At 38.2% G+C, this 26,849-nt stretch overlaps 1 protein-coding gene across 3 annotated transcripts in view; it reads left to right on the forward strand.

Annotated features, from left to right (window-relative positions):
• Positions 1 to 26,849, forward strand: part of LOC128702099 (serine/arginine repetitive matrix protein 2-like) — a 94,589-nt gene that overhangs the window by 39,428 nt on the left and 28,312 nt on the right. For 2 of the 3 annotated variants that reach the window (XM_070102811.1, XM_070102812.1), the window contains 3 exons: positions 4,097 to 4,309; positions 13,053 to 13,130; positions 13,281 to 13,493. In XM_070102811.1, the coding sequence (XP_069958912.1) occupies positions 4,097 to 4,309; positions 13,053 to 13,130; positions 13,281 to 13,468 (479 nt within the window). In that variant the 3' untranslated portion in view covers positions 13,469 to 13,493. Of the gene's footprint in view, positions 1 to 4,096; positions 4,310 to 13,052; positions 13,131 to 13,280; positions 13,494 to 26,849 lie in introns of those variants that run through there. The other variant, XM_070102813.1, reaches the window with a different exon arrangement.

Consider the following 26,849-nt stretch of genomic DNA (forward strand, 5'->3'; position numbering starts at 1 on the left):
TGTTAAGTCGTAGGTGGGTTACACAGGCTTGTGTGTGTGTGCCCATGGCCCGGGCAGGGCCATCCCACGAGAGAGAGCTGGGAGTACTTGTGTCTTCCTGCTAGGTCGCTGTGTGAGTGAGGTGGAGGCATGTCTGGGCATACTGAAGTGGCAAGGCCTCTAGGTGGCAGCACCAGCATGGCGCGAAATATGAACTAAGCTGGCAGACAGTAGGGGCTGTCTGCGCAGACAGTACAGGCTGTCTACAGTTTTTAGTTATACTCATTTTTCATTTATTCAGACTTTCTACAATAAATATATTCACCACTCACTACAGTGCTAGTCATGGCATTATGCCGCCCCTTCCCCATGCACGTACCAAAACACACACACATACCATGAAAGTTTATAATGTATATGTATTTACACACTTAGGTTTTAATGTACTTGGTGATGTGTCCTTTACGCTTAATCACATCTCTCAGCCATGTAGGAAGACTCACAAATTCTTGAAGGTTTGGAGAAACACTTCCTCTCACCACGGCAGCCACATGAGCACTGAGGAGTCACTGTGAAGTGTGGCAGCAGGTCGTGACGTCATGTTAACAGCTGCTACCCGGCATAATGCAATGACGAAAAAAGACCCCTCTGTGTGGTAGGCCTTTGATTTTTGTCACGGCATTATGCCAGAGCACTCACCCAACATAATGCCATGACTAGCACTGTATGTGCTAACGACAAAAATATTTTAAGGTAATTAATGTGTGTACTGTATATGCATATTTTAGGCCTAGCTCTATTGCTCACTTAATATATGATAGTATATACATGTTATAAGGCTTTCACAGTAGACCATTATATTACACAGATTTATTTGCCACATTATGGTTATTGCACTATTAAAAAAGTGCAGCACAATTTTATACAACACTGTAAAATTAACTTTACATGGTTCTGTTTGCGGGCATGGAAAAAATTTCCCCAGCTCAAGCTGCTGCCTTGTTGTGGGTCAGAGGGGAAGACCTCCCACCATCCCCTGCCACTCCCAACACTCCCGCCACCACCATCCCAGCCTTCGTGAATACGTGTTCAGTTCCATTCTGTCTTAGGAGCTAGCCGTGTTTGTGAATTGTGTTTTGATCTTTTAATTAGCGTATCTTGTATCTGCCAAGCAGTCATGGCACCCAGTATGCATACCAGTGTTGCTGAAAGTGGCAGGAAAAGGTATAAGTGTGTAGGTCTTAGAGTTAACGAAGAAAATAGAGGTATTAGACAAGATATAGCCTGTGGCTGTAATAAAGCATCACTGTGCAATTAAAAAGAATGAGGTAAATATAAGAGTTTGTGATAAATAACTGACTGACTGACTGACTAACTTGACTGATTTACTGACTGACTGACCTGACTGAGTTACAGACTGGCTGACTGATTTACTGACTGACTTAAAGTTGTATAATATATTGCGGGGTAAAATAGAAGAGAAATCCGTTACAAAATTTATGCACACTCCAGTACAACCATCAACTTCAGTACCAGAACTAATACCATCCACCTCAGCCCAGTAGGGCCACAGCATAATTCTCCACTCTCTTCACAATCATCCACAAACACCAGCATCCACAATTTAAGGTAAGAAATACTATTATTTTTGTTGCATTTGTAGTCTTAAGCAGTAAACACAACATAATACATCACAACAATGAACTACAATTACATATTCACTTTTATTTTTGTAAGATCTGGAGATCTAAAAAAAAAATTTTTTTTTGTGGGGGGCTCCGAGGAATGTAACCCTATTTTTCCCAGAAGTTCTTCAGTTTATCTAACATGGATTTTACCTAACATGGCATTTTCAGGAACATAATTTTTTTTTTTTTTATTAACACACTGGCCGATTCCCACCAAGGCAGGGTGGCCCGAAAAAGAAAAACTTTCACCATCATTCACTCCATCATTGTCTTGCCAGAAGGGTGCTTTACACTACAGTTTTTAAACTGCACCATTAACACCCCTCCTTCAGAGTGCAGGCACTGTACTTCCCATCTCCAGGACTCAAGTCCAGCCTGCCGGTTTCCTTGAATCCCTTCATAAATGTTACTTTGCTCACACTCCAACAGCACGTCAAGTATTAAAAACCATTTGTCTCCATTCACTCCTATCAAACATGCTCACGCATACCCGCTGGAAGTCCAAGCCCCTCGCACACAAAACCTCCTTTACCCCCTCCCTCCAACCTTAACTAGGCCGACCCCTACACCGCCTTCCTTCCACTACAGACTGATACACTCTTGAAGTCACTCTGTTTCGCTCCATTCTCTCTACATGTCCGAACCACCTCAACAACCCTTCCTCAGCCCTCTGGACAACAGTTTTGGTAATTCTGCACCTCCTCCTAATTTCCAAACTACGAATTCTCTGCATTATATTCACACCACACATTGCCCTCAGACATGACATCTCCACTGCCTCCAGCTTTCTCCTCGCTGCAACATTCATCACCCATGCTTCACACCCATACAGGAGCGTTGGTAAAACTATTCTCTCATACATTCTCCTCTTTGCTTCCAAGGACAAAGTTCTTTGTCTCCACAGACTCCTAAGTGCACCGCTCACCCTTTTCCCCTCATCAGTTCTATGATTCACCTCATCTTTCATAGACCCATCTGCTGACACGTCCACTCCCAAATATCTGAATACATTCACCTCCTCCATACTCTCTCCCTCCAATCTGGTATCCAATCTTTCATCACCTAATCTTTTTGTTATCCTCATAACCTTACTCTTTCCTGTATTCACTTTCAATTTTCTTCTTTTACATACCCTACCAAATTCATCCACCAACCTCTGCAACTTCTCTTCAGAATCACCCAAGAGCACAGTGTCATCAGCAAAGAGCAACTGTGACAACTCCCACTTTATGTGTGATTCTTTATCTTTTAACTCCACACCTCTTGCCAAGACCCTCGCATTTATTTCTCTTACAACCCCATCTATAAATACAGTGGACCCCTGCTTAACGATCACCTCCCAATGCTACCAATTATGTAAGTGTATTTATGTTAGTGCGTTTGTACGTGTATGTTTGGGGGTCTGAAATGGACTAATCTACTTCACAATATTCCTTATGGGAACAAATTCGGTCAGTACTGGCACCTGAACATACTTCTGGAATGAAAAAATATCGTTAACCTGGGGTCCACTGTATATTGAACAACCACAGTGACATCACACATCCTTGTCTAAAGCCTACTTTTACTGGGAAATTATCTCCCTCTTTCCTACATACTCTAACTTGAGCCTCACTATCCTCACTACCGTGTAATATAACGGTCTACTGTATATGCATTGGAAAGTGAAAAAAGACTGTTTCACTTTACAGCAGTAGCCCGGAACCTAACCTGCTGTATAAGTGGGGACCTTCTATTTATGGAATACTTATGACATTAAAGTTATTTCAAGGTGTAATACTCCTCAAAACATGGAAATAAGTCATACTGATTGATCATATTGGTTTATTCTAGGTTATGGTAATTATTGTGGCATATACTGCATTTAGGTTTGAGGGAATATTCTGGGTTACATAAACAATGTAATTTCTGTGCCAGCACCTGTGTACTTTCAGGACAACTGTAACACGTATATTTGCAAGGAAATCTTATGACATTACAATTGTAACTTGGAAATAAATCACATTGTTTGACTATAATGGGTTATCCTGTGTGTTTTGGCTGAATACCACTGTTAGTATCATTATTGAATAAGGCTTTCTACCAGTTCCACACCTTATTTGCTGTTAGGGAAGCTGGTGGTGGTACAGCAGGTTCTGGTTTCATTGTTTACCTAAGCTAGCTAAGCAGTGTTACCCATGATGCACTATCTAGATCCATCTGGTCTTAGATTTTTTCAAAGGCACAAAGCAGTTCCAGGAGACTCAGTTATACTGAGGTCAGAAATATTGGCAGGTGGCATATGTGAAGGCATGAAAAATTGTGTGTGTACTAGTATGTCATACAGACATCACCTACATACTAGTACAGTGGACACAGTTAAGCAATTAAATGAAAGAGTTTTCCAGGAATTATATCTGACTTAGATTTAATTAGTTGTTTTGTTGTAGTTTCAGGCAAAAAGGACAATATTGACTCGACAGATCTGAGACATATGCTGAAGCGGAAAGTGGATGCACCTGGTGGTGGTGGAAGAAGTGAAAGCAAGTTAAATGTAACTGAGAGAGAAATTAAACGGAGGAGGAAAGATAAAGAAGATCCAACAAAGCCCATGATAGGAAGCAAGAACAGACAAGCAGACACCAGACGGAAAAAGCAACATGGTGGGTTTTTATCTCTTAGTTCAATATATGACCCACCTACTGACAGTGGCATAGCCACAGGGGAAGGGGTAACAAGGGGGGCCAAAGCCCCTGCTGAGACAAATACTTTTTTTTTTAATTGATGACTATCTGCAAATCACCTCAACACCCTCAGTTATACTCTTGGTGACCCCAGCACATTACACAATTGCACAATAGATGTACTATGTGCATGCTGTTGCTAGTTCATCAGCAGTACTCAAAATAATGGGCATTTTGAAAAAAATAGTACACATTTTTTCAGGTAAGTTTTATTAAAATATCAATCACATTGGCATAATTGATGCATGTACATGCATGCTTTTCAAGTGTCACCAACTTGTCAGCAATACTGTAATTTATATTTTTTTTAACACATTGGCCATTTTCCACCAAGGCAAGGTGACCAGAAAAAGAAGAAACACTTTCATCATCATTCACTCCATCACTGTCTTGCCAGAGGCATGCCTACACTAGTTAAAAAAAATTGCAACATATCAACACCCCTCCTTCAAAGTGCAGGCACTGTACTTCCCACCTCCTTGAATGCTGGTTATATGTCCTCCAAGTCATTCTACTTTGTTCCGTCCTCTAAATGTCCAAACCACCTCAGCAACCTTTCCTAAGCCCTCTGGATAATACTTTTGGGAACCCTGAACCTACTTCTAAGCTCCAAGCTATAGATTCTCTGCATTATATTCACACTGCACATTATCCTCAAACACAACATTTCCACTGCCTCCGGCCTTCTCCTTGTTGCAACATTCACCACCCATGCTTCACACCCATATAAGAGTATTGGCACAATTGTTTTTTAATACATTCCCCTCTTTGCTTCCTTGGATAATGGTCTTTGTCTCCACAGACTCCTCAGTGATCCACATTTGTCAACCATGCCTCTATCCAGGAAAAAATTTCTCCTCCTATTCCATGTGCTTTAATTTTCCTCAATAGTCTCTGATGTGGGACCCTGTCAAAAGCCTTACTGAAGTCCATATACACAATATCATATTCATTACCATGATCTACCTCCTCAAATACCTTAGTGAAAAAAGTTAATAAATTCGTAAGGCAGGAACGCCCCTTTGTAAAACCATGCTGAGATTCGTTGATTAATTTATGCTTTTCAAGGTGGCTACGAACTGCCTCGGCAATTATCGATTCCATAAATTTTCCCACTATGGAGGTTAGGCTTATTGGTCTATAGTTCGAAGGTAAGGACCTGTCACCTGTTTTGAAAATAGGTATCACATTTGCCATTTTCCACTTATCTGGCACCATGCCAGTTTGTAGTGATATGTTGAAAAGATTAGCCAAAGGTGTGCTAAGCTCCTCTTTACATTCCTTTAGAACCCTTGCATACAGTTCATCAGGGCCTGGGGATTTGTTAGGTTTTAATTTATCTATTTGCCTAAGGACCATGTCACTTGTGACCCTAATAGTACACAGTTTATTATCGTCCTGTTCTACATAATTTATCATTACTGGAATATCGCTGGTATCCTCCTGTGTAAAAACTGAGAGGAAGTATGTGTTAAAAATTCTACACATTTCCTTATCACTGTCAGTGAGCTGACCCGAGGAACTTTTGAGTGGGCCTATCTTGTCCCTGATCTTACTTCTGTATACCTGAAAGAATCCTTTTGGGTTAGTCTTCGATTCTCTTGCAACTTTAACCTCATAATCTCTTTTTGCTTTTCTAATTCCCTTTTTTATTTCTCTCTTTAACTGAATATATCGATTTCTCAATTGCCCCTCTCCTCTTTTGATTTGCCTATATATGCCTCTCCTTTTTAATCTATTGTTCATCCATTTAGGATCATTTTTGTTTGATCTGATTTCCCTATTTGGAACATAATTTGACTGAGCAGCTAGAACTATGCCCTGGAAAGCATCATATCGGCAACCATCACCACCTACCTGACCCTTAGTCAGGTCATTCCAGTTCAGCCCACCTAAGTAATTTTTCAGTCCTATGAAATCAGCCAAGCGAAAGTCAGGGACGGAGACTTGATTGCCATTATTAGGGGAATTCCATGATATATTAAAACTGAGTGATTTGTGATCACTTTCCCCAAGCTCATCATTAACCTCAAGATTATTAATTAGTGTTTCCCTACTGGCAAGAACCAAGTCAAGGAGGTTATTTCCCCAGTTGGCTCTGTCACAAACTGTTTTAAAAAACAATCCATCTCAAGAAAGTCACCTGACTCTAAATTTCCTGTCAAATTGCTCCAGTCTCTGTCTATAGTTGAAATCTCCCATTAGCACAACATTTTCGTATGTAGATGCCTTACGAATTTCGTCCCATAGAAGTTTACTGCACTCCCTATCTGGGGCCCTGTAAATCACACCCAAAATTAGTTTTTCTCGGCCCCCTCCAATCTGATATACAATTTAAATTGTCTCTGTCTTTCATTACCTAAATTTTTTTTTATCCTCATTACTTTGCTCTTTCCTGCGTTCACTTTTAATTTCCTTCTTTTACATACCCTACCAAACTTGTTCACCAGCCTCTGCAACTTCTCTTCAGAATCTCCCAAAAGCACAGTGTCATCAGCAAAAAGCCACTGTGACAACTCCCACTTTGTGTTAGATTTTTAATATCTTAAATCCACACCTGAGCATTCACTTTTACAGCTCTGTCTATAAATATATTGAACAACCATGGTAACATCACACATCCCTGTCTAAGGCCTACTCTTGCTGGGAAATAATCTCCCTCTCTCCTACATACTCTAACCTGAGCCTCACTATCCTTGTAAAAACTCTTTAACTGCTTTCAGTAACCTACCACTTATTCCATACATTTGCAACATCTGCCACATTGCTCTCCTATCCACCCTATCATATGCCTTTTCTAAATCCATAAATTCAATGAAAACCTCTTTACCCTTATCTAAATACTGTTCACCTATATGCTTCACTGTAAATACTTGGTCTACACACCCCCTACCCTTCTTAAAGTCTCCTTGTTCATCTGCAATCCTGCTCTCCATCTTACTCTTAATTCTTTTAGTAATAACTCAACGATATACGTTACCAGGTATACTCAACAGGCTTATTCCCCTATAATTTTTACATTCTTTTGTCCCTTTTGCCTTTATGTATAGGAGCTATGCATGCTCTCTGCCAATCCCTAGGTACCTTCCCCTCTTCCATACATTTGTTAAATAAAATCACCAACCATTTCAAAGCTATGTCCCCATCTGCTTTTAACATTATTGTCTTTATCCCACCAATCCCAGCTACTTTTCCCCCCTTTCATTCTACCAGCTGCCTCACCCACCTCCCCCACCCTTGCAACTGGCTGTTCCTCACTCCTACAAGATGTTATACCTCCCTGCTCAATGCCCAAAATCACAGCTTCCTTATCTTCATCAACATATAACAGTTCCTCAAAATATTCCCTCCATCTTCCCAATTCTTCCAACTCTCCATCTACTAACTCTCCTCATCTATTTTTAACTCTCAAATCCATTCATTCCCTAGGCTTTCTTAACTTATTAATCTCACTCCAAAACTTCACCACTCTCCTTGCATCACTTCTACTTTGTAAAAACCTCTCATATGTTAACTTTTCTCTCTTACTACTCTCTCTACGTCATCATTCCACCAATTGTTCATCTTCCCTCCCCCCACCCACTTTCCTGTAGCCACACACTTTTGTTGAACACTCTTAACACTACATTCTTAAATCTATCTCATATCTCTTCAGCCTGATTGCCTGTATTTTCACTAGCCCATTTTTCTTCCAGTAGTTATTTATATCTTACCCTAACTGCCTCCTCCTTTAGTTTATAAACATTCACCTCTCTCTTACTTTGCTGATACCATTCTCCTTATGTACCATCAACCTTTTACTCTCACTGTAACTACAAATAAAAAATTATCTGGTATATCTGTGGCCCCTCTATAAATATGCACTTCTTGAAGTCTACCCATCAGTCTTTTATCTACCAATACATAGTACAGTGGACCCCCGCATACCGATTTTAATCCGTGCAAGAGGGCTCATTGGTATGCGAAATAATCGGTATGCGAATGAATTTTCCCCATAAGAAATAATGGAAATCAAATTAATCCGTGCAAGACACCCAAAAGTATGAAAAAAAATTTTTTACCACATGAAATATACATTTTCCTATACACAAAGAGAAGGATACATGCACAGTAGTAGAGTAGTACATGCACAGTATATATTGTGCATGTACTAGTCTACTAAATGAAGAATAAATGACACTTACCTTTATTGAAGATGCAGCAATGACTGATGAGACACTGTGTCCTGGGAGTGCCTTTTCCTCCTGAGTACTGTAGGTCCTGTTTGGCATTTTCTTCCAGAACAGGCCTTATCACACTGTGTATGCCACTACGATTCTTAAATCTCTCAAACCAACCTTTGCTGGCTTTAAATTCACCAATATGAGCACTAGTTCCAGGCATTTTTCCCTGTTCACCTGGGTGTTAGTCGACTGGTGTGGGTTGCATCCTGGGAGACAAGATTAAGGACCCCAATGGAAATAAGTTAGACAGTCTTCGATGACACTGACTTTTTTGGATTATCCTGGGTGGCAAATCCTCTGGGGTTAATTGTTTCTTGGTATATTCTCAATAAGCCACACCAACAACAGTGCTACAGCAGCAGCAGACGATGCTACAGCAGCAGCAGCAGCAGCAGACGATGCTACAGCAGCAGCAGCAGCAGCAGCTGTACCACCAATAGTAGCGATGGTTGATTGGGGTTTATTATACAACCTGGCCAGCTCGGAGACACGCACTCCACTTTCGTACTTATCAATGATCTTTTTCTTCATCTCTATAGTAATTCTCACCCTTATTGCTGTAGGGTTGGCACTAGAAGCTTTCTTGGGGTCCATGGTCACTTATTTTCCAGATAAAATCACCAAAAACACTGTAATAATACGAAATGTTACGATTGTATGCTTGGATGCTACCGCGGAGGCTGGCTGGTAAACAATGCCACCGGCGGAACATGTGAGGCTGGCTAAGGCGCACATTGGACGCGTCTCGGACGAACAGCGGCGAGCGGGTTTTTGAGCAGTATGCGAGGCAAAATTTTTGCGATTAAAGTGAGCGGTATGCGGAATAAACGGTATGTGATGCCAACGGTATGCGGGGGTCCACTGTACAACAAACTACTGTCATTATGCTCTACTGTATTATATTTTGTACACTTATTTTTCCTTTTTTTTTTTTTCTTAAAATGTGTATTACCTATTACTAAACCTCTTTCTGTACAAAGTTCAATCAAAGGCCCCTATTATCATTTACACCTTGTACCCCAGACTTACCTACCACACCCTCTATAACCATTTCACCAACTTTAGCATTCCTGTTCCCCACCACAACTACTCTCTCACTTGGGTCAAAAATTCCCAAACACACACTTAACATTTCCCCAAATCTCCCCTCTCTATGCTCCTCATTTTTCCAGGTGCATAAATACTTATTATAAGCCACTTTTTGCACTCGACCCTTATTTTAATCCACGTAATCCTTGAATTTATGCATTTAAATTCCCTCGTCTCCTTCCATAACTGATCCTTCAGCATTATTGATACCCCTTCCTTAGCTCTAACTGTCTCATTTATTTCTCCCAACTGAAACTCCCCTACTCCCTTGAGTTTTGTTTTGCTTAGAGCAAGGACATCCAGCTTCTTTAAAATTATAACACTGGAAATTTTGTCTTTATTATTATCTGTACTACATCCATGCACATTCAAACATCCCAGCTTTATAAAGTTGTTTTTTTCAACAAACCAGCCATATCCCACCGAGGCAGGGTGGCCCAAAAGGAAAAACAAAAGTTTCTCCTTTCAAATTTAATAATATATACAGTAGGGCCCCACTTATATGGCTGGTTAGGTTCCAGGCTACCGCCGTAAAGTGGAACACCCTTTTTTTCCACTTACAAATGCATACAAACACTAGATAACATGTTTACACTAACATATATTAAGTTAGCAATAGAACCAGGCATCAAAAAACAATAAAAAAGTACAATACACACATAGTGCACTCATTACTTACCTTAAAATATTTATAGTCTTAATCTAGGGTGAGACAAGTAGTATTTATTGTAAGAAATCAAGTGTGGTATGTATGGTAGTCAGCCAGGCCACCCCACCCACACATACTATTCTATGATATTTAAGCATCCCAGAGCGATAAAATGTATATACAGTTCACTCATTACTTACCTTAAAATATAGGGTGAGATGAGTAGTATTTATTGTAAAAAATCAAGTGTGGTATGTATGGTAGTCAGCTGGGCTACCATACCAGGCCAACCCCCCCACACATAATATTCTATTACATTTAAGCATCCCAGAGCGATAAAATGTATATACAGTTCACTCATTACTTACCTTAAAATATTTGTAGTCTTAATGTAGGGTCAGGAGTAAGTAAATGAGATAAAATGAAGAAATGAGAGAGAGAATGAGTGAGTGCATGAGAGAGGACAGGCGCAGAGTTATGTAAACAAACCAGGCGAAGGTAAGTTATGTAAACAGTGTACACGTCTGGTTTGTGTACAAGTTACATTGTGTACAGGTTGTCTCTACATTGATACGGTAGAATAAATAAAGAAGAACACTCCCATTCTCATGTAACATCATTTTGAGAAGAAATGATGCTCTGAGTGAAGACAATGGAAATAAGTCACTCTGACTTTTTTGGGTTATCCTAGGTTCTCTACACATATGTTATGTATGATAATCTATGTAACTGTATTTGTGTATACCTGAATAAACTTACATACGAAAGGAATAATTTTCTACAGTTACCCCCAGTAACACATTTTCTCTTATGTTAGATTAGAGAAAATGTTATTCTTGGCGTCACTTGTACAAGTTATCTGGCTACCACATCTCATATTTATGTTTATTTATTCTATTGTGGGGTGTATTTATCATCTTTTTATGTTATGTATCGTGTTTATTATATAATTTTGAAAAAAATATCACGGATGGATTAATGAAAATGTGTATATTAACGTAATATACAACATTTAATGAGACTCGGTGATTATTATTATTATTACGTATTATCATTTCTAATATGGCGTCACTTGTGCAAGTCGTCTGCTACCACATCTCATATTTATGTTTATTTATTCTATTGTGGGGTGTATTTATCATCTTTTTATGTTATGTATCATGTTTATTATATAATTTTGAAAAAATATCATAGATGGATTAATGAAAATGTGTATTTAACGTAATATACGACATTTAAATGAGACTCGATGATTATTATTAGCATTACTAATATGAAGTCTGGAGACATAAGACACTCTTACTGATTTTAATGTGTACCTGCATGCCAGCACAGTATGTAAGTTTATTTAAGTACAGGTATACATAAGTATAATTATCAGAGTATATATAAAATATGAAATAACTTTTAAAAACATTTGAAATTTTGGAGTTTCCAGACAAAATGGAGAGACTTAGTGCTTACTGAGCTCACGAAGAATGTAAACAAACAGGGTGGGGCGCGGTGACTGTATTAGAAAGTTAGGTGGGGGGAGCCGTATAGCGAGTTTTGGTCATAATTTGAAATGACCGTATTAGCGGAATGCCGTAAAGTGAAACGCCGTAAAGCGGGGCCCTGCTGTACAGCAGAAGGGGTTACGAGCCCCTTGCTCCTGGCATTTTAGTCACCTCTTACGACACACATGGCTTACAGAGGAAGAATTCTGTTCCACTTCCCCATGGAGATGAAAGGAAATAGATAAGAAGAACTATTTAGAAGATGAGGAAAATTCAGATGTGTATACATATACGTGTACTGAACATGCATATGTAGTGTGACCTATTTTCTTGTGTGTTCATAAGACAGAAGGAAAAGAAAACCAGCAATCCTACCATTGTGTAAAACAATTACAGGTTTCTGTTTCACATGCATTTGACAGTAGTACCTCCCTAGGTGGTTGCTGTCTACAAACCTACTACATCTAAATATGTACATGAGAAATCTATTTCCACATTTTCTTTAACTTAGTTATTGGATTAGTTCTGAGTTTAGATTTGAAATCACCCTATATGCATTCATTAGTTTAAAACACATACTTTCACCTGACTAATAAATCTGTCATTGTTCAGTGTTATTCACATTTACTTGATGTAATTTGATAACTGCATCTTACATTGAGTTCTTTCTGCATTCGTGGCATTTAAGTATATCATCCACTTTAAATTCTCTTATTACTTTAATTTTCATTTAAAGATTGTATATGCTATATGGATATCTGTTTGGGGTTTTCATGCAGTCTTCAATGAATGGCATTATAATTGTTTATTACATTACTGTACAAATATCTGTGAAAAAGAACAGATACAGTTGTATGGTAAATGCAGTGGTACCTTGAATTTCGAACAGCTCCCAACTCGAACAATTATGTAAGTGTATTTTTGTAAGTGCTTTTGTAAGTGTATTTTTGGGGGTCTGAAACGGACTAATCTAATTTACAGTATTCCTTATGGGAACAAATTCGTTCAGTAATGGCACTCAGAATGAATTATAGCCAAAATTCGGGTACCACTGTACCTTGTTTTGTATTGATAGATTTTAAAACACTGTACAAAGAAGAGCATGGACATACACAATGACACTGTATTACTGGATTAAAAAAGAGGGGGGGGGGACTGAGTGATATTTGCTTTACATTAACACAGGGTTTTTTTTTATATCACAGAAGGAAAGCCTTTGCTGGTGACTGTAGGATCTGGTGAAGATCGACAAGTCACATCAGGCAATGTCCCAGAGACCCAGAGTAAGTCAAACATAGCCTTTGAAAACTTCTAAAAATTAAGTTGTGCAATATTTAAAATTTGTTTTAATTTAGGAAAAAATTGGACTGCAAAGGAATAAGAATGACAGTTTAAAGGCATTCATTAAATGTAACGTTACATTTCTGCTCAAGGCGATGAAGGAAAGGCTTCCCAACGCTTGTCTGTCCATCTTCGACTTGGGCCTGCTAAGACATCTTGGGAAGACAGTAAATCTGGCAACACTCATGGAAGCAGCAGCGGCAGTAGACACAAGAGACGTGACAAATCCAAAGGGCGTGCCGCTGGGGGAACTGGCAACAGAGTGAAGCTGAGGCGATGATCATTTCAGTCTGCCTGGGATGCAGGTAACGCACACATCTCGTTGCTCCTGCTGCTGCACTGGCTCAACTTGGTGTGGAGAGGTCTGGGCTGTATATCTGATTCCAGGCTTGCTGTGGTGACTACAAACTTCATTAAAATAGTTGTTGCTGACTGAATTGTAGTTGAACAGTTGTCATAGTGTGTGGTTAAAAGAAATTATATGATAGCTTTAGCTTGCACGAAGTAATGCAATCTGAGCATAGTTGCTGGGAAATTATGATGGTTTCAAAATTTATTTTTGAGTTTGCTCTGGAAATTTTTAATTCTTGAGTTAGCTCTGGAAATTTCTAAATATACAGTATAATACTGTATATCTGTAGGCAAAATTTATTTTTAACTTATTTATGGATGTTATTTAGTTAACAGTAATGTAAATATCTGTGATAAATGTCTGTGATAGTGTGGTAGGTAAAATCTTGCTATTTCAAACTCATAATGTAAAGTAAATTTTATGCAGTATCAAAGTTAACTTATATAAAGATTACCAGTGTTAAATATTTTCATAGGACATAAAGGAATATAAATATGGAGTAAATTCTCAGATATATTAAAATATCTTCATTGAGAGATTTTATTAGTGGTTGCAGCATGCTGTTGTAGTTGCTTAATGATATTTATATTTTTTTATTGCAGGCTTTTCTTAATATTTACTTTTCAGGGAATATTAACGCATCTAAATCTGCTCAAAATGTGTTCCAAGTTTTGATTATACGTTACTTGAAGAAGACTTGGATTCTCAATGATGGGCTTTTGAAAAAATTATGGTGAAAATCTTAGAGAAAATGTTTTTAAGTGGGTCTGTGAGAACTAAAATTAAAGGAAATTGTAGAAAATCATAAGAATTGTGGCTATTTATCATGGAATGTTTACGTCTCTAAAAAGTATTATTGAAGGAAATTGCAAAGAATTATGTAAGTTTTAAGAGAAAAAAAACATCGTGGTTTGTTACTGCCTACAAGTGTGTTTGAAATTTGTGCTACTTTAACAGCTGATGCTTATAATTGTTTGCTACGGTTTGCTCACTGTGAATGCAGGAATGGAAAATTTTCTGCACTAGAAGAAGCCAATAAAGTTCTGTGAAAGGAAAAAAAAGTTTTTTCTAGGAATGTTTTGTTGCAACAGTGAATTTCATGAAACAGAATTGAAAAATTTCCTGTAATGCAAATTGCTTACAGTAAGGAGCAGTTTACTTAAATACAAAGGAAGAATGCTTCCATATGTTTGTATAGCTAAAGTTTTTTATTGTGTGATATTGTCACACACATTACATATACTGCACTTATGGTCATTCTGGAAGAGTGATACTTGTTTTTCACCAGTATTCATGAAGTAGATTGTTATTTAAGATGGATTTTTATTATTTTGTTGATGTGGAAAGTTGGTAAGGCCATTTTGAGGCAAAAAATAATGTATATTGATTTTTTAACTTGTTTATGTTTAATTGAAGTGTATCAAGTGTACGGTACCCTCGTTTTCATAATTATTTTTGTTATTATAATAATAATTATTATCATTCTTGTTTGGTTTTTAGTAAGATATATTTGGGAAGTTCATAGCATGGGTGGCACCTTAATATATATCTTTGCTGCCTTACATATAATATTCTAGTCACACTATAGACAGTGCACAATATTGTGCACTACCTAGGGCTTAGATTCAAACAATACATTTTTCGCAGAATACCTGTTTAATAGCATTAATTTTGGACCTTTTGCTTTAAGCTGAAGTGCAGTGTGCTTGTGAATTTTTTTTTATCCTTGATCCAAAATTGAGTTGTTGCTGTTTAGCATTTTACCAAATTTACACACTCACTCAAGAATTGAATATTCAAAAATTTAATACAGTATCATCCAGAATTTCATTCACATTCCAAGCACTTCTACATAGTACTTGGCTGACATGACTGACAACTTTCAGCCTATAGTTTGAAAATTGATTGGTCATTCTTTCATAAAATCTATTTTACTTTATTAATTACAATACAAACATTTAGTCAAGGTGTAGTTATATAAGCATTCATCATTGTCTAGAATGCATTATCTTTTGACTTCTTTGCTGCATACACTAACAGAAACATTTACAGTATACAGTATTCTTTTGAGATGAAAATTAAGTTATTCGTAATATACAATTTACTTTTGTATGCTGGTTTTATCAGTATTTATGATAACTAGAAAAGTACATCAGTATTGACTGCTCTGTAATATGGTATCATGTACTTTTACTGTACATAATGGTTTATGTACAGTAATTCTTCAACTTGTCGGTTTTCTAAACCATTCATCACATAATGGTTTATCTTCACTCATCCAAGGCCCTGCTTTACAGTGCTCGCTTTATGGTGATTCACTAATACATACATTTCAGAATACAACCAAAAATTCATTTATATGGCTCCCTGATTCACTGTTATAGCATCCATGTACCACTCTGTTTGTTTACATCCTCTGTTAGCTCCACATCTATCGATTATGTCTGGAAACTTTCCAAAATTTCAAGTGTTTTAGAGTTATTGCATATTTTACTGTTACTCTGATAGTTGTACTTATGTGTACCTGTACCTAAATAAACTTGCACACTATACTGGCATGCAGGAACACATTATAATGACTAGAGTGTCTCGTTATTGTTGAAGATGCAGTAATAATATTAATAATAATTGCTCTAGGGGACAAAAGAGAATGCAAAAATTATAGAGAAAAAAGTCTGTTGAGTATACCTGGTAAAGTGTACGGTCGAGTTATTATTGAAAGAATTAAGAGTAAGACGGAGAGTAGGATAGCATATGAACAAGGAGGCTTTTTGAAGATAGAGGGTGTGTAGACCAAGTGTTTACAGTGAAACATATAGGTGAACAGTATTTAGATAAAAGTAAAGAGGTTTTTGTTTTACTACTGTCCTACCAAATGAGTGTGAAACATAAGCTTGTAATTGTTTTGCATGATGGTAGGACTCCTGGTCTCTTTTTCTCATAAACATGCAAGGTTGCAGGTATGTCTTGCTACTTCTACTTACACTTAGGTCACACTACACATGCATGTACAAGCATATATATACTAACCTCTCTGGGTTTTCTTCTATTTTCTTCCTAGTTCTTGTTCTTGATTATTTCTGCTTATCTCCATGGGGAAGTGGAACAGAATTCTTCCTCTGTAAGTTATGCATGTCATAAAAGGCGACTAAATGCCTGGAGCAATGGGCTAGTAACCCCTTCTCCTGTATAAATTACTAAAAACAAGGAAAAGAAAAACTTTGTAAGTAGTGCGGATGATAAGAAAGAAGTGATTGCTAATGTTATGAATGAAAAGAAGTTGGATGTCTTAGTCCTAAGCAAAACAAAGCTGAAGGGGGTAGGTGAGTTTCAGTGAGAAGAAATAAATGGCATTAATTTGAAGAGGGGTTGTTGAGATGGTTTGGACATGTAAAATAGAATGACTTCAAGAGTGCATAAATCTGTAGTGGAGATAAGGCAGGGTAGGGGTCGGCCTAAGAAAGGTTGGAGTTTTTGTTTACGAGGGGCTTGGACTTCCAGCAAGCTTGCTTGAGCGTGTTAGATAGGAGCGAATAGAGACAGATGGTTTTTAGGACTTTACGTGCTGTTGGAGTGTAAGTAAGGTAACATTTATAAAGGGATTCAGGGAAACCAGCAGGCCGGACTTGATTCCTGGAGATGGGAAGTACAGTGCTGGCACTCTGAAGGAAGGGTGTTAATGTTGCAGTTTAATAACTGTAGTGTAAGTATGCCTCTGGCAAGAAGGTGACGGAGTGAGTGATAATGAAAGTTTTTCTTTTTCAGGCCACCCTGCCTTGGTGGGAGACAGCCGATGTGTTAATAATAATAAAAACAATAAAAAGATTTTTGTGGCATTTATGGATTTGGAAAAGGCGTATGACAGGGTGGATAGGGGGGCGATGTTGCAAATGTATGGAATAGGAGGTAGGTTATTGAAAGCAGTGAAAAGCTTCTACGAGGATAGTGAGGCTCAGATTAGAGTGTGTAGGAGAGAGGGAGATTATTTCCCAGTAAAAGTAGACCTTAGACAAGGATGTGTGATGTCACCATGGTTGTTCAATATATTTATAGATGGGGTTGTAAGAGAAGTGAATGCTTGGGTGTTGGCAAGAGGTTTGGGGGTTAAAAGATAAAGAATCTAACACAAAATGGGAGTTGTCACAGTTGCTCTTTGCTGATGACACTATGCTTATGGAAGATTCTGAAGAGAAGTTGCAGAGGTTGGTGGATGAGTTTGGTAGGGTATGTAAAAGAAGAAAATTGACAGTGAATATAGGAAAGAGTAAGGTGATGAGGATAACAAAAAAATTAGGTAATGAAAGATTGGATATCAGGTTGGAGGGAGAGAGTATGGAGGAGGTGAATGTATTCAGATATTTAGGAGTGGACGTGTTAGCAGATGGATCTATGAAAGATGAGGTGAATCATAGAATTGATGAGGGGAAAAAGGTGAGTTGTGCACTGAGGAATCTGTGGGGACAAAGAACTTTGTCCATGGAAGCAAAGAGGGAAATGCGTGAGAGTACAGTGGTACCCTGACTTAAGAGTGCCCGAACTTACGAGTTTTCCGAGTTATGAGCGTTTGCTCAGTCAATTTTTTGCTTTGGGTTGCGAGCCAAAATCCGAGTTAAGGGCAAAAAGAAAATATTTACTGAAAATGACATTTGGCAAGAACCCCAGCCTAAATGGCACAACAAAAGGTGGTTTTGGGACTTGGTACTTATTAAACAATGCTATTGCAATGTTCATACTGGAGTTAATCATGTAATTACCTTTAGTTATTCTACAAAAAAATAAAGTTGCTAAGGTTTTGACATTTGCAAAATATCTTGCCCTTTACCCCCACACAAATCCCAAAATACAGTGGAACCCAGGATTTCGGCCGTAATCCGTTCCAGAAGGTCGGCCTAAATCCAAAAAGGCCGAAAACCAAAGTAATGTTTGGAGGGATATGTTGTGTGTCTTTATATGTGTATGCTTCTGGACTGTTGTATTCTGAGCACCTCTGCAAAAACAGTGATAATGTGCGAGTGTGGTGAAAGTGTTGAATGATGAAAGTATTTTCTTTTTGGGGATTTTCTTTCTTTTTTTTTTGGGTCACCCTGCCTCGGTGGGAAACGGCTGACTTGTTGAAAAAAAAAAAAAAATAATCTGTTCCAGACACCCAAAAATATTAACAAAATACAATTTTTAAAGATTAACTATAGTTTTACATACAGAAAACAATGAGACATAAACATAAAGCACAAATTTTAATGATTAATGATCATTACATACCTTTATTGATGACTCTTCTTGGCGCATTGACGAAGGCGATGATGGGAGAGGGAGTTGGGGATATTCTTTGGAAGGGGAATCCCCCTCTATAAGGACTTCAGGTATCAAATCCCTATCTGGGGTTACTTCTCTTCTTTGCCTTTTACTGGCACTAGGACCAGCTTGAGAGTCAATGCACTCCTGTTGCACAAAAAAACTGTCCAGAGAGGTCTGTTTCTGGTGTTTCTTTAAGATTTGCCTGAAGTGGGACAGTTTTGTCACTGGATTCTATCATGTTTCTCACTTTCTTTACCAAAGGGCTGGCACTAGGAATTTTCTTTAGGCCCATATTGGCTTATTTCAGTTGCACTCAATGAACAACCGCAAAAAATAATGGATTATAACGAAATTTTTGGATGAATGCGTGGAGTGTTGCTCACTCACCCAGAGACACAGCCAGACTGACTCATGAACTCGGCAGAATGGTGGGTGGACACGTCCAATGTAGCCGATTTCCGAGTTGCCGGTCGAAATCCAGGACAGAATTTCGGCCGAAATCCGATATCCGCACCGGCTGATATCTGGGGTTCCACTGTATTTGGAATATTTCCAATATTCCACAAGCCAGTTGTAGAACAATCATTTTTTTATGATTCCTGTCAATATTATTGCATTTAATTCAATAATAAATGGTGGACTTCATGAAATGAGTCAATAACTTACTTCTGAGATATTTATATATTGCTGCACTAGAGATCTAGTGCAGTTAGTTTCTCAAAATTTCAGTTTTCTCTTACCCAAGACCAAAGAACATGTTATTGGAAGGAGCAGTAATGATTTTATATGCTTGGACTGACCCTGTACACTCGCCATATTATGGCCTATTTTATTCATTCTAGAGTATATATCATGTTTCTATAGATAGGTAGATAGTTTATTAAGACATGATACATAGTTGTACAAGGAATTATAGTAGTTGGGTGTACATGCCAAAAGCTCCTTGTATGCAGAGCATTATGGGCAGGCTTAAAGTTAGCTTAAGATTAACTAAGCTATAATAGATTAAGTGGTAAAAGTTACAGTAAACAGTTTACAGTATGAAGTACAATTGAGTATTTTAAACAGTGAGATTTGAACATTTCAATTTTAAAGCATAGTTGCACAAATTTGTAGCATTACAATGTATAACAACATGATCAATTTACTCTATGTAGGCGTACAATTTATTAATCAGGTCAAATCAAATATAATCAATGATTTTTAGTGCAGAAACAGTTCATATGGTCATTAGACAAGTTAGTTTTAAGAGGTTTTGAGAGTATTCTTTTATGTTACTTATAGTGTTTATTTTATTATTTATTTATCACACCGGCCGATTCCCACCAAGGCAGGGTGGCCCGAAAAAGAAAAACTTTCACCATCATTCACTCCATCACTGTCTTGCCAGAAGGGTGCTTTACACTACAGTTTTTAAACTGCAACATTAACACCCCTCCTTCAGAGTGCAGGCACTGTACTTCCCATCTCCAGGACTCAAGTCCGGCCTGCCGGTTTCCCTGAATCCCTTCATAAATGTTACTTTGCTCACACTCCAACAGCACGTCAAGTATTAAAAACCATTTGTCTCCATTCACTCCTATCAAACACGCTCACGCATGCCTGCTGGAAGTCCAAGCCCCTCGCACACAAAACCTCCTTTACCCCCTCCCTCCAACCCTTCCTAGGCCGACCCCTACCCCGCCTTCCTTCCACTACAGACTGATACACTCTTGAAGTCATTCTGTTTCGCTCCATTCTCTCTACATGTCCGAACCACCTCAACAACCCTTCCTCAGCCCTCTGGACAACAGTTTTGGTAATCCCGCACCTCCTCCTAACTTCCAAACTACGAATTCTCTGCATTATATTCACACCACACATTGCCCTCAGACATGACATCTCCACTGCCTCCAGCCTTCTCCTCGCTGCAACATTCTGGTAGATAAATAAGCCATAGAGTTGATATTAGCGTTATGTTGAATCATTTTCTCCTGCCCTGTGGGTGGTTCTTTGGGGCTGGTATGGGTTAATGGCATTTCAGTTAATTTCAATGACGAAAATTGATTGATATACAAGCAAATTGAGTTACGAGCTCGGTCACGGAACGAATTAAACTCGTAAGTCAAGGTACCACTGTATAGTTATACCAATGCTCTTATATGGGTGTGAAGCATGGGTGGTGAATGTTGCAACAAGGAGAAGGCTGGAGGCAGTGGAGATGTTGTGTCTGAGGGCAATGTGTGGTTTGAATATAATGCAGAGAATTCGTAGTTTGGAAATTAGGAGGCAGTGCGGGATTACCAAAACTGTTATCCAGAGGGCTGAGGAGAGGTTGTTGAGGTGGTTCGGACATGTAGAGAGAATGGAACAAAATAGAATGACTTCAAGAGTATGTAAATCTGTAGTGGAAGGCAGGGTAGAGGTCATCCTAGGAAAGGTTGGAGGGAGGGGGTAAAGGAGGTTTTGTAACTGGTGTAAGTGTGCCTCTGGCAAGACAGTGATGGAGTGAATGATGGTGAAAGTTTTCTTTTTCAGGCCACCCTGCCTTGGTGGGAAACGGCCGATGTGTTAAAAAAAAAAAAAACATACTGTATGAATGGTGTGATCAAAGTAAGAGATTCTCTGTCTTATAGATTTGTAGTGGAGCATATTTTTGGTCTTCAGTCTTGATGGCTGTCGTAGGGTTCGGTGGTGATAGTTTTGGAGAATGTATACAATCGATGGATGTCTAGGTAGCGTATATTAATATGATATGAGTAGCGCCAGAGCCTGACCTCACTCTACTCTTTTGGGTTCAACTGCCTCCCCAGTGCCCAGAGGGCACGGAGAGCTCATGACATCATGCTATTTCAGCAGTGAGTCACTAACGGTCGGTGAATCACTGATGGTCTTAATGTAGGGATGCTGTGACTGTAACGGTTACTGGTATGCTAGCTGGACAGGGAAGCTTGTATAACATAGCTGATAATAACTACATAAGTATATCACATAGGGAATCAATAACACTACTGACATGGCTAGTATTCCCTCCAGTCTTTCTGCTCCTTGATTTTGCACTCTTGTTATTACCTTTCTCTTAAGCTATATTGAGTGTGCCATGGACTGCTTGATCTTGGTCATATTCTTGCCAGTGTACCATAATGTACATTTGTTCATAATGAACACATATCCTATGCATAAGTTTACTTGCCACACAGTAGCTACTCAGTGATATCCAGCTTCATGTCCAAGTTTATCAAATTTCTAGATTTTTGGTAATGACACCTTCCAATAAACTAGCACCTGCTGGATACTCTCTAGGAGCTGAGTTGCAGCTCAAAGAAATCCACATGGGTTAATGGGTGAAAAAGAAATATTTCAAGAATTGGACCATGAGAGCAACAGAGTGAGATGAGCATGAACAACAGCATTATGTTAAGCAAGAGCATTGTCAGCTGTCTAAGCAAGCCATTCCAATATTGACACCTGAGTCTGAATTCAGTCATGTATATAGTCGATCAAAATACAGTGGAACCCTTTGTTGTCAAGTGCACTACTTGTCGAACAAATTGGTTTTCGAATGAGGAATTTGAGAGAAGTATGTCATGGTTTTCGTATGTGCTCTGATTGTCGATGGACAACGCTCCCAGGGTTGAAGAATTAAAAAAAAAAAATCTCATGAAATGATAGACAATCTTTTTTTGAAGGTAATGAAGCTAAAAGTATGAGATTTGACGGAAAACTTACGGAATTACACTATCGCAAAATAAGCAGTCTCTGCGATATTTACGCATCAGTGATTTCGACCACTTTGAACCCTATTTTGGGCCAGTTCCATTGTTCCAGTTGACCAAACTCATAGCTATTTCGCCTGAACTCCTTTCATTCTATTGATTGAGTACAAGAGACTACTCATTTACCTATTTCAACTACCCAATCAAGTTATCTGAAATGACTAATTTGGCCAATTTCACACAAAATTCAAGAAAGGTCAATTTCAGAACAGGGTCCAGAATGAACATTGCAGACATTCCTGGCACTAAAATATCATTTTCTCTGTTCATTAGGCCCCTCTTATATTATGCTTGCTTTTCATTTTGAATTTTTATTCGCACGAAAATATAGAAGATTTACTGCATAATTGTAATAATTCTTTAAATAATATCAGCACATTCATGAATGCATATTAGACTCGCCAGTTGACGTGTATTGGACCTGTGACGTGATTTGTTTACTCTTGAACATTAAAACTCGAACCTTTCTGCTACCTTGAGCTCAATTTCAAGCTACTTTTAGTCTATAAATCATTCAAAATCATCTCTATTTCTGTAATATATCTTCCATTCTATCAAATGAGACCAAGAAAACAAGAATACAACCATAAATACTGTACCATAGGAAAATACAGTAGACCATCATTTAGTACGAGTTTATTTGGCACAATTCGGGTATAGCACGATTGAAGAATTGCGGCACAATTTTATGTAACACGTTAAATTAATTTAACACAGTTCAGTTTGCAGGAAGGAAAAAAAAAATTCCCTTTTTCTCAAGTGGCCGCCTTGTTGTGCATCAGCGGGGAAGACCTCCCGTCATCCCCTGCCACCCCCCGACACCACCCCACCATGCCAGCATTCGTACTTCATATGCGTCCAGTTTTTCTTCATTTAAGTCTTAGAATTAACAAAGAGGACAAAGATATTAAACAAGAGATAACCTGTGGAGTAATGAAGTGTTACTTTGTACACATAAAAAGAGGTTAACATAAGTTTGTGACTGACTGACTTACTGACTTGACTGACTGAATGACCTGACTAAATGACTTGTCTGATTTACTGACTGATTGACTTGACTGAATGACTTGACTGACTGACTTGACTGAATGACTTGACTGACTGACTTGACTGACTGACTTGACTGACTTACTGAATGACTTGACTAACTTGCTGAATTACTTGACTAAATTGCTGAATGACTTGACTGACTTACTGAATGACTTGACTTACTGACTCAGTGACTTGACTTACTGACTTCACTGACTGAATGATTTCACTCACTGAATGACTTGACTGACTGAATGACTTAACTAACTGAATAACTTAAGGTTAGACACTCCAGTACAACCATCGACTTCAGTACCAGAACCTGTACCATCCACCTCAGCCCAGTAGGGCCACAGCATAACACTCCATTTTCTTCACAATCATCCACAAACACCAGCACCCACAATTTAAGGTAAGATGTACTATTATTTCTGTTACATTTGTAGCCTTAAACAGTAAAAACAACATAATACATCACAACAGTGAACTACATTTACATATTCACTTCCATTTTTGTAAGAGGTGGAGGCCTAAAAAAAGTTGTTTGGCTTTTTTGGGGCTCTCAGGAATGTAACCCTATTTTTCCCATAAGTTCTTAAGTTCATCTAACACAATTTTACCTAGCACGGCATTTTCAGGAACGTAACTACCGTGTCAAATGACTGTCTACTATACACCACAAACATTTGCATTTTTTTTTCTCATACACTGCGTGCTGCAGGATTTTTTTTTATACTGCGCTGACTGACCATGCAGACCCATTCTCTCACGTGTAGGACTATCGACTTTCTCCTGCAAGATTTGAAGCCGCTAGAATTTTACCAATGGCTCTCTTCTGACAGGTAAGAAGCAGTTAAATTTTCATTTGCTGTACAGTATTTCAGTTAAAATTTTCGTTCAGTATTTATTTTTACAGTTTCCCTGTGCTGTATAATTTTATACATTGTTTTATGTAGTAGTTAGTACAATATTATTAATAATAAGGGTTGGAAAGAGGGGGTAAAGGAGGTTTTGTGGGCGAGGGGCTTGGACTTCCAGCAAGCGTGCACGAGCATGTTAGATAGGAGTGAATGGAGACGAATGATACTTGGGACCTGACGATCTGTTGGAGTGTGAGCAGGGTAATATTTAGTGAAGGGATTCAGGGAAACCGGTTATTTTCATATAGTCGGACTTGAGTCCTGGAAATGGGAAGTACAATGCCTGCACTTTAAAGGAGGGGTTTGGGATATTGGCAGTTTGGAGGGGTATGTTGTGTATCTTTATACATATATGCTTCTAAACTGTTGTATTCTGAGCACCTCTGCAAAAGCAGTGATAATGTGTGAGTGTGGTGAAAGTGTTGAATGATGATGAAAGTATTTTCTTTTTGGGGATTTTCTTTCTTTTTTGGGTCACCCTGCCTCGGTGGGAGACGGCCGACTTGTTGAAAAAAAAAAAAAATTATGTTGTCATTTGGGGTCTGGAATGGATTAATTCTGTTTACATTATTCTTAATGGGAAAAATTGCTTTGGTTGTTGTCTATTTTGGTTATCGAATCAACATCTGGAATGAATTGAATTCAACAACCGAGGTTCCACTGTAGTCTCAATAGGGAGTGAAATTTTCATGAAGATAAACTAGGTGTTAATAGTGGCTAATGAATGGCAAATAAATTTCAATGCTGGTACATGTGAAGTACAGTAATATGCAATTAAAACTTAAATAAAAAGTGTGTTATTTTATGAATACAGAACTAGATGTAATGAAAGAAATAAAGAAAAAGTTCTGGAAGTATTATTGACAAGCAATTTGAAGCAAATAGACACTGTACAATGTCAGCAAAAAAACAAAAGTAACCTTAGGTTTTGTTGGGAGATTTTACAGGTTTTCGATCTGAAAAGGTCATACTGTATTTAACCCTTTCAGGGTCGACAGGTCCTCTCTCAGACTTGTTCTCAGGGTCGACAAATTTTAAAAAAAAAAATTATTTTTTCTCATGAAAAGATAGAGAATCTTTTCCCGATCATAATGACACCAAAAGTATGAAATTTGATGGAAAACTTTTGGAATTATGCTCTCGCGAAGTTAGTGGTCTCAACAATGTTTACGCATCGGCGATTTTGCCCACTTTGAGCCCTATTTTCAGCCAATTCCAGTGCACTAGTCGACAAAAATCATAATTATTTCGCTAGACTCCATTTTTTCTATCAAATGAGTTTCCATAAGCCACCCATTTACCAATTTCAACTATCCAATAAAATGGTCAGAATTTAGCAATTTTGCCAATTTCACACAAATTTCAAAAGATGCCAATTTCCAAATAGGGTCCAGAATAAGCAAGAAAGACATTCCTGGCACTTAAATAACATTTCCTCTGTTCATTAGTCATGTCACCACTCCCCTCTTACATTCTTTTGCTTTCCACTTTCAATTTTCATTCTCACAAAAAATAGAAGATTTACTGTTATGCAGAGTACTGCATTAGTGTAGAAATGGCATAAATAATATCAGCGCACTTAGGAAAGAATATTAGACTCACCAGTTGATATGTATTGGACGCGTAGCATGATTTGTTTACTTTTGAACTTTGACAAAAATCGAAGATTTCTGCTACTTTGAGCTCAGTTTCAAGGTACTTTTCATTGTAAAACCAATCAAAATCATCTCAATTTCTGTAATATGTCTTCCATTCTATAAACTAAGACCAGGAAAACTAGAATATCATCATAAATACCATATGAAAATACAGTGCAAAGTCGCTGTTTTAAACCAAAAACAGTCAATTTTTTTTTTCTCATTACGCACTGTGCTGCAGGATTTTTTTATACTGCGCACACTGACCACATAGACCCATTCTTTCATATGTAGGCCTACCAGCTTTCTCTCACTAGATTTGAGGGCGCTAGAATTTAGGCATACTAGTACGTCAAAAACCCTGGTGCGTAAGCTGTACTAGTACATCAGAAACCCTGAAAGGGTTAATGTGTAAATCATTGGCACATCTTGGTCTAGAACTCTTCATTCAGTTCTTTTCACTGTATTTAATCCTTTGAGGGTTTTGGCCATACTAGTACGGCTGATGACCCAGGGTTTTTGACGTACTAGTACGCCTAAATTCTAGCGCCCTCAAATCTAGTGGGAGAAAGCTGGTAGGCCTACATGTGAAAGAATGGGTCTATGTGGTCAGTGTGCACAGTATAAAAAAAATCCTGCAGCACACAGTGCATAATGAGAGAAAAATAAACTT

The sequence above is a fragment of the Cherax quadricarinatus genome, chromosome 83 (assembly GCF_038502225.1).
Source record: "Cherax quadricarinatus isolate ZL_2023a chromosome 83, ASM3850222v1, whole genome shotgun sequence".
Taxonomy (NCBI): domain Eukaryota; kingdom Metazoa; phylum Arthropoda; class Malacostraca; order Decapoda; family Parastacidae; genus Cherax; species Cherax quadricarinatus.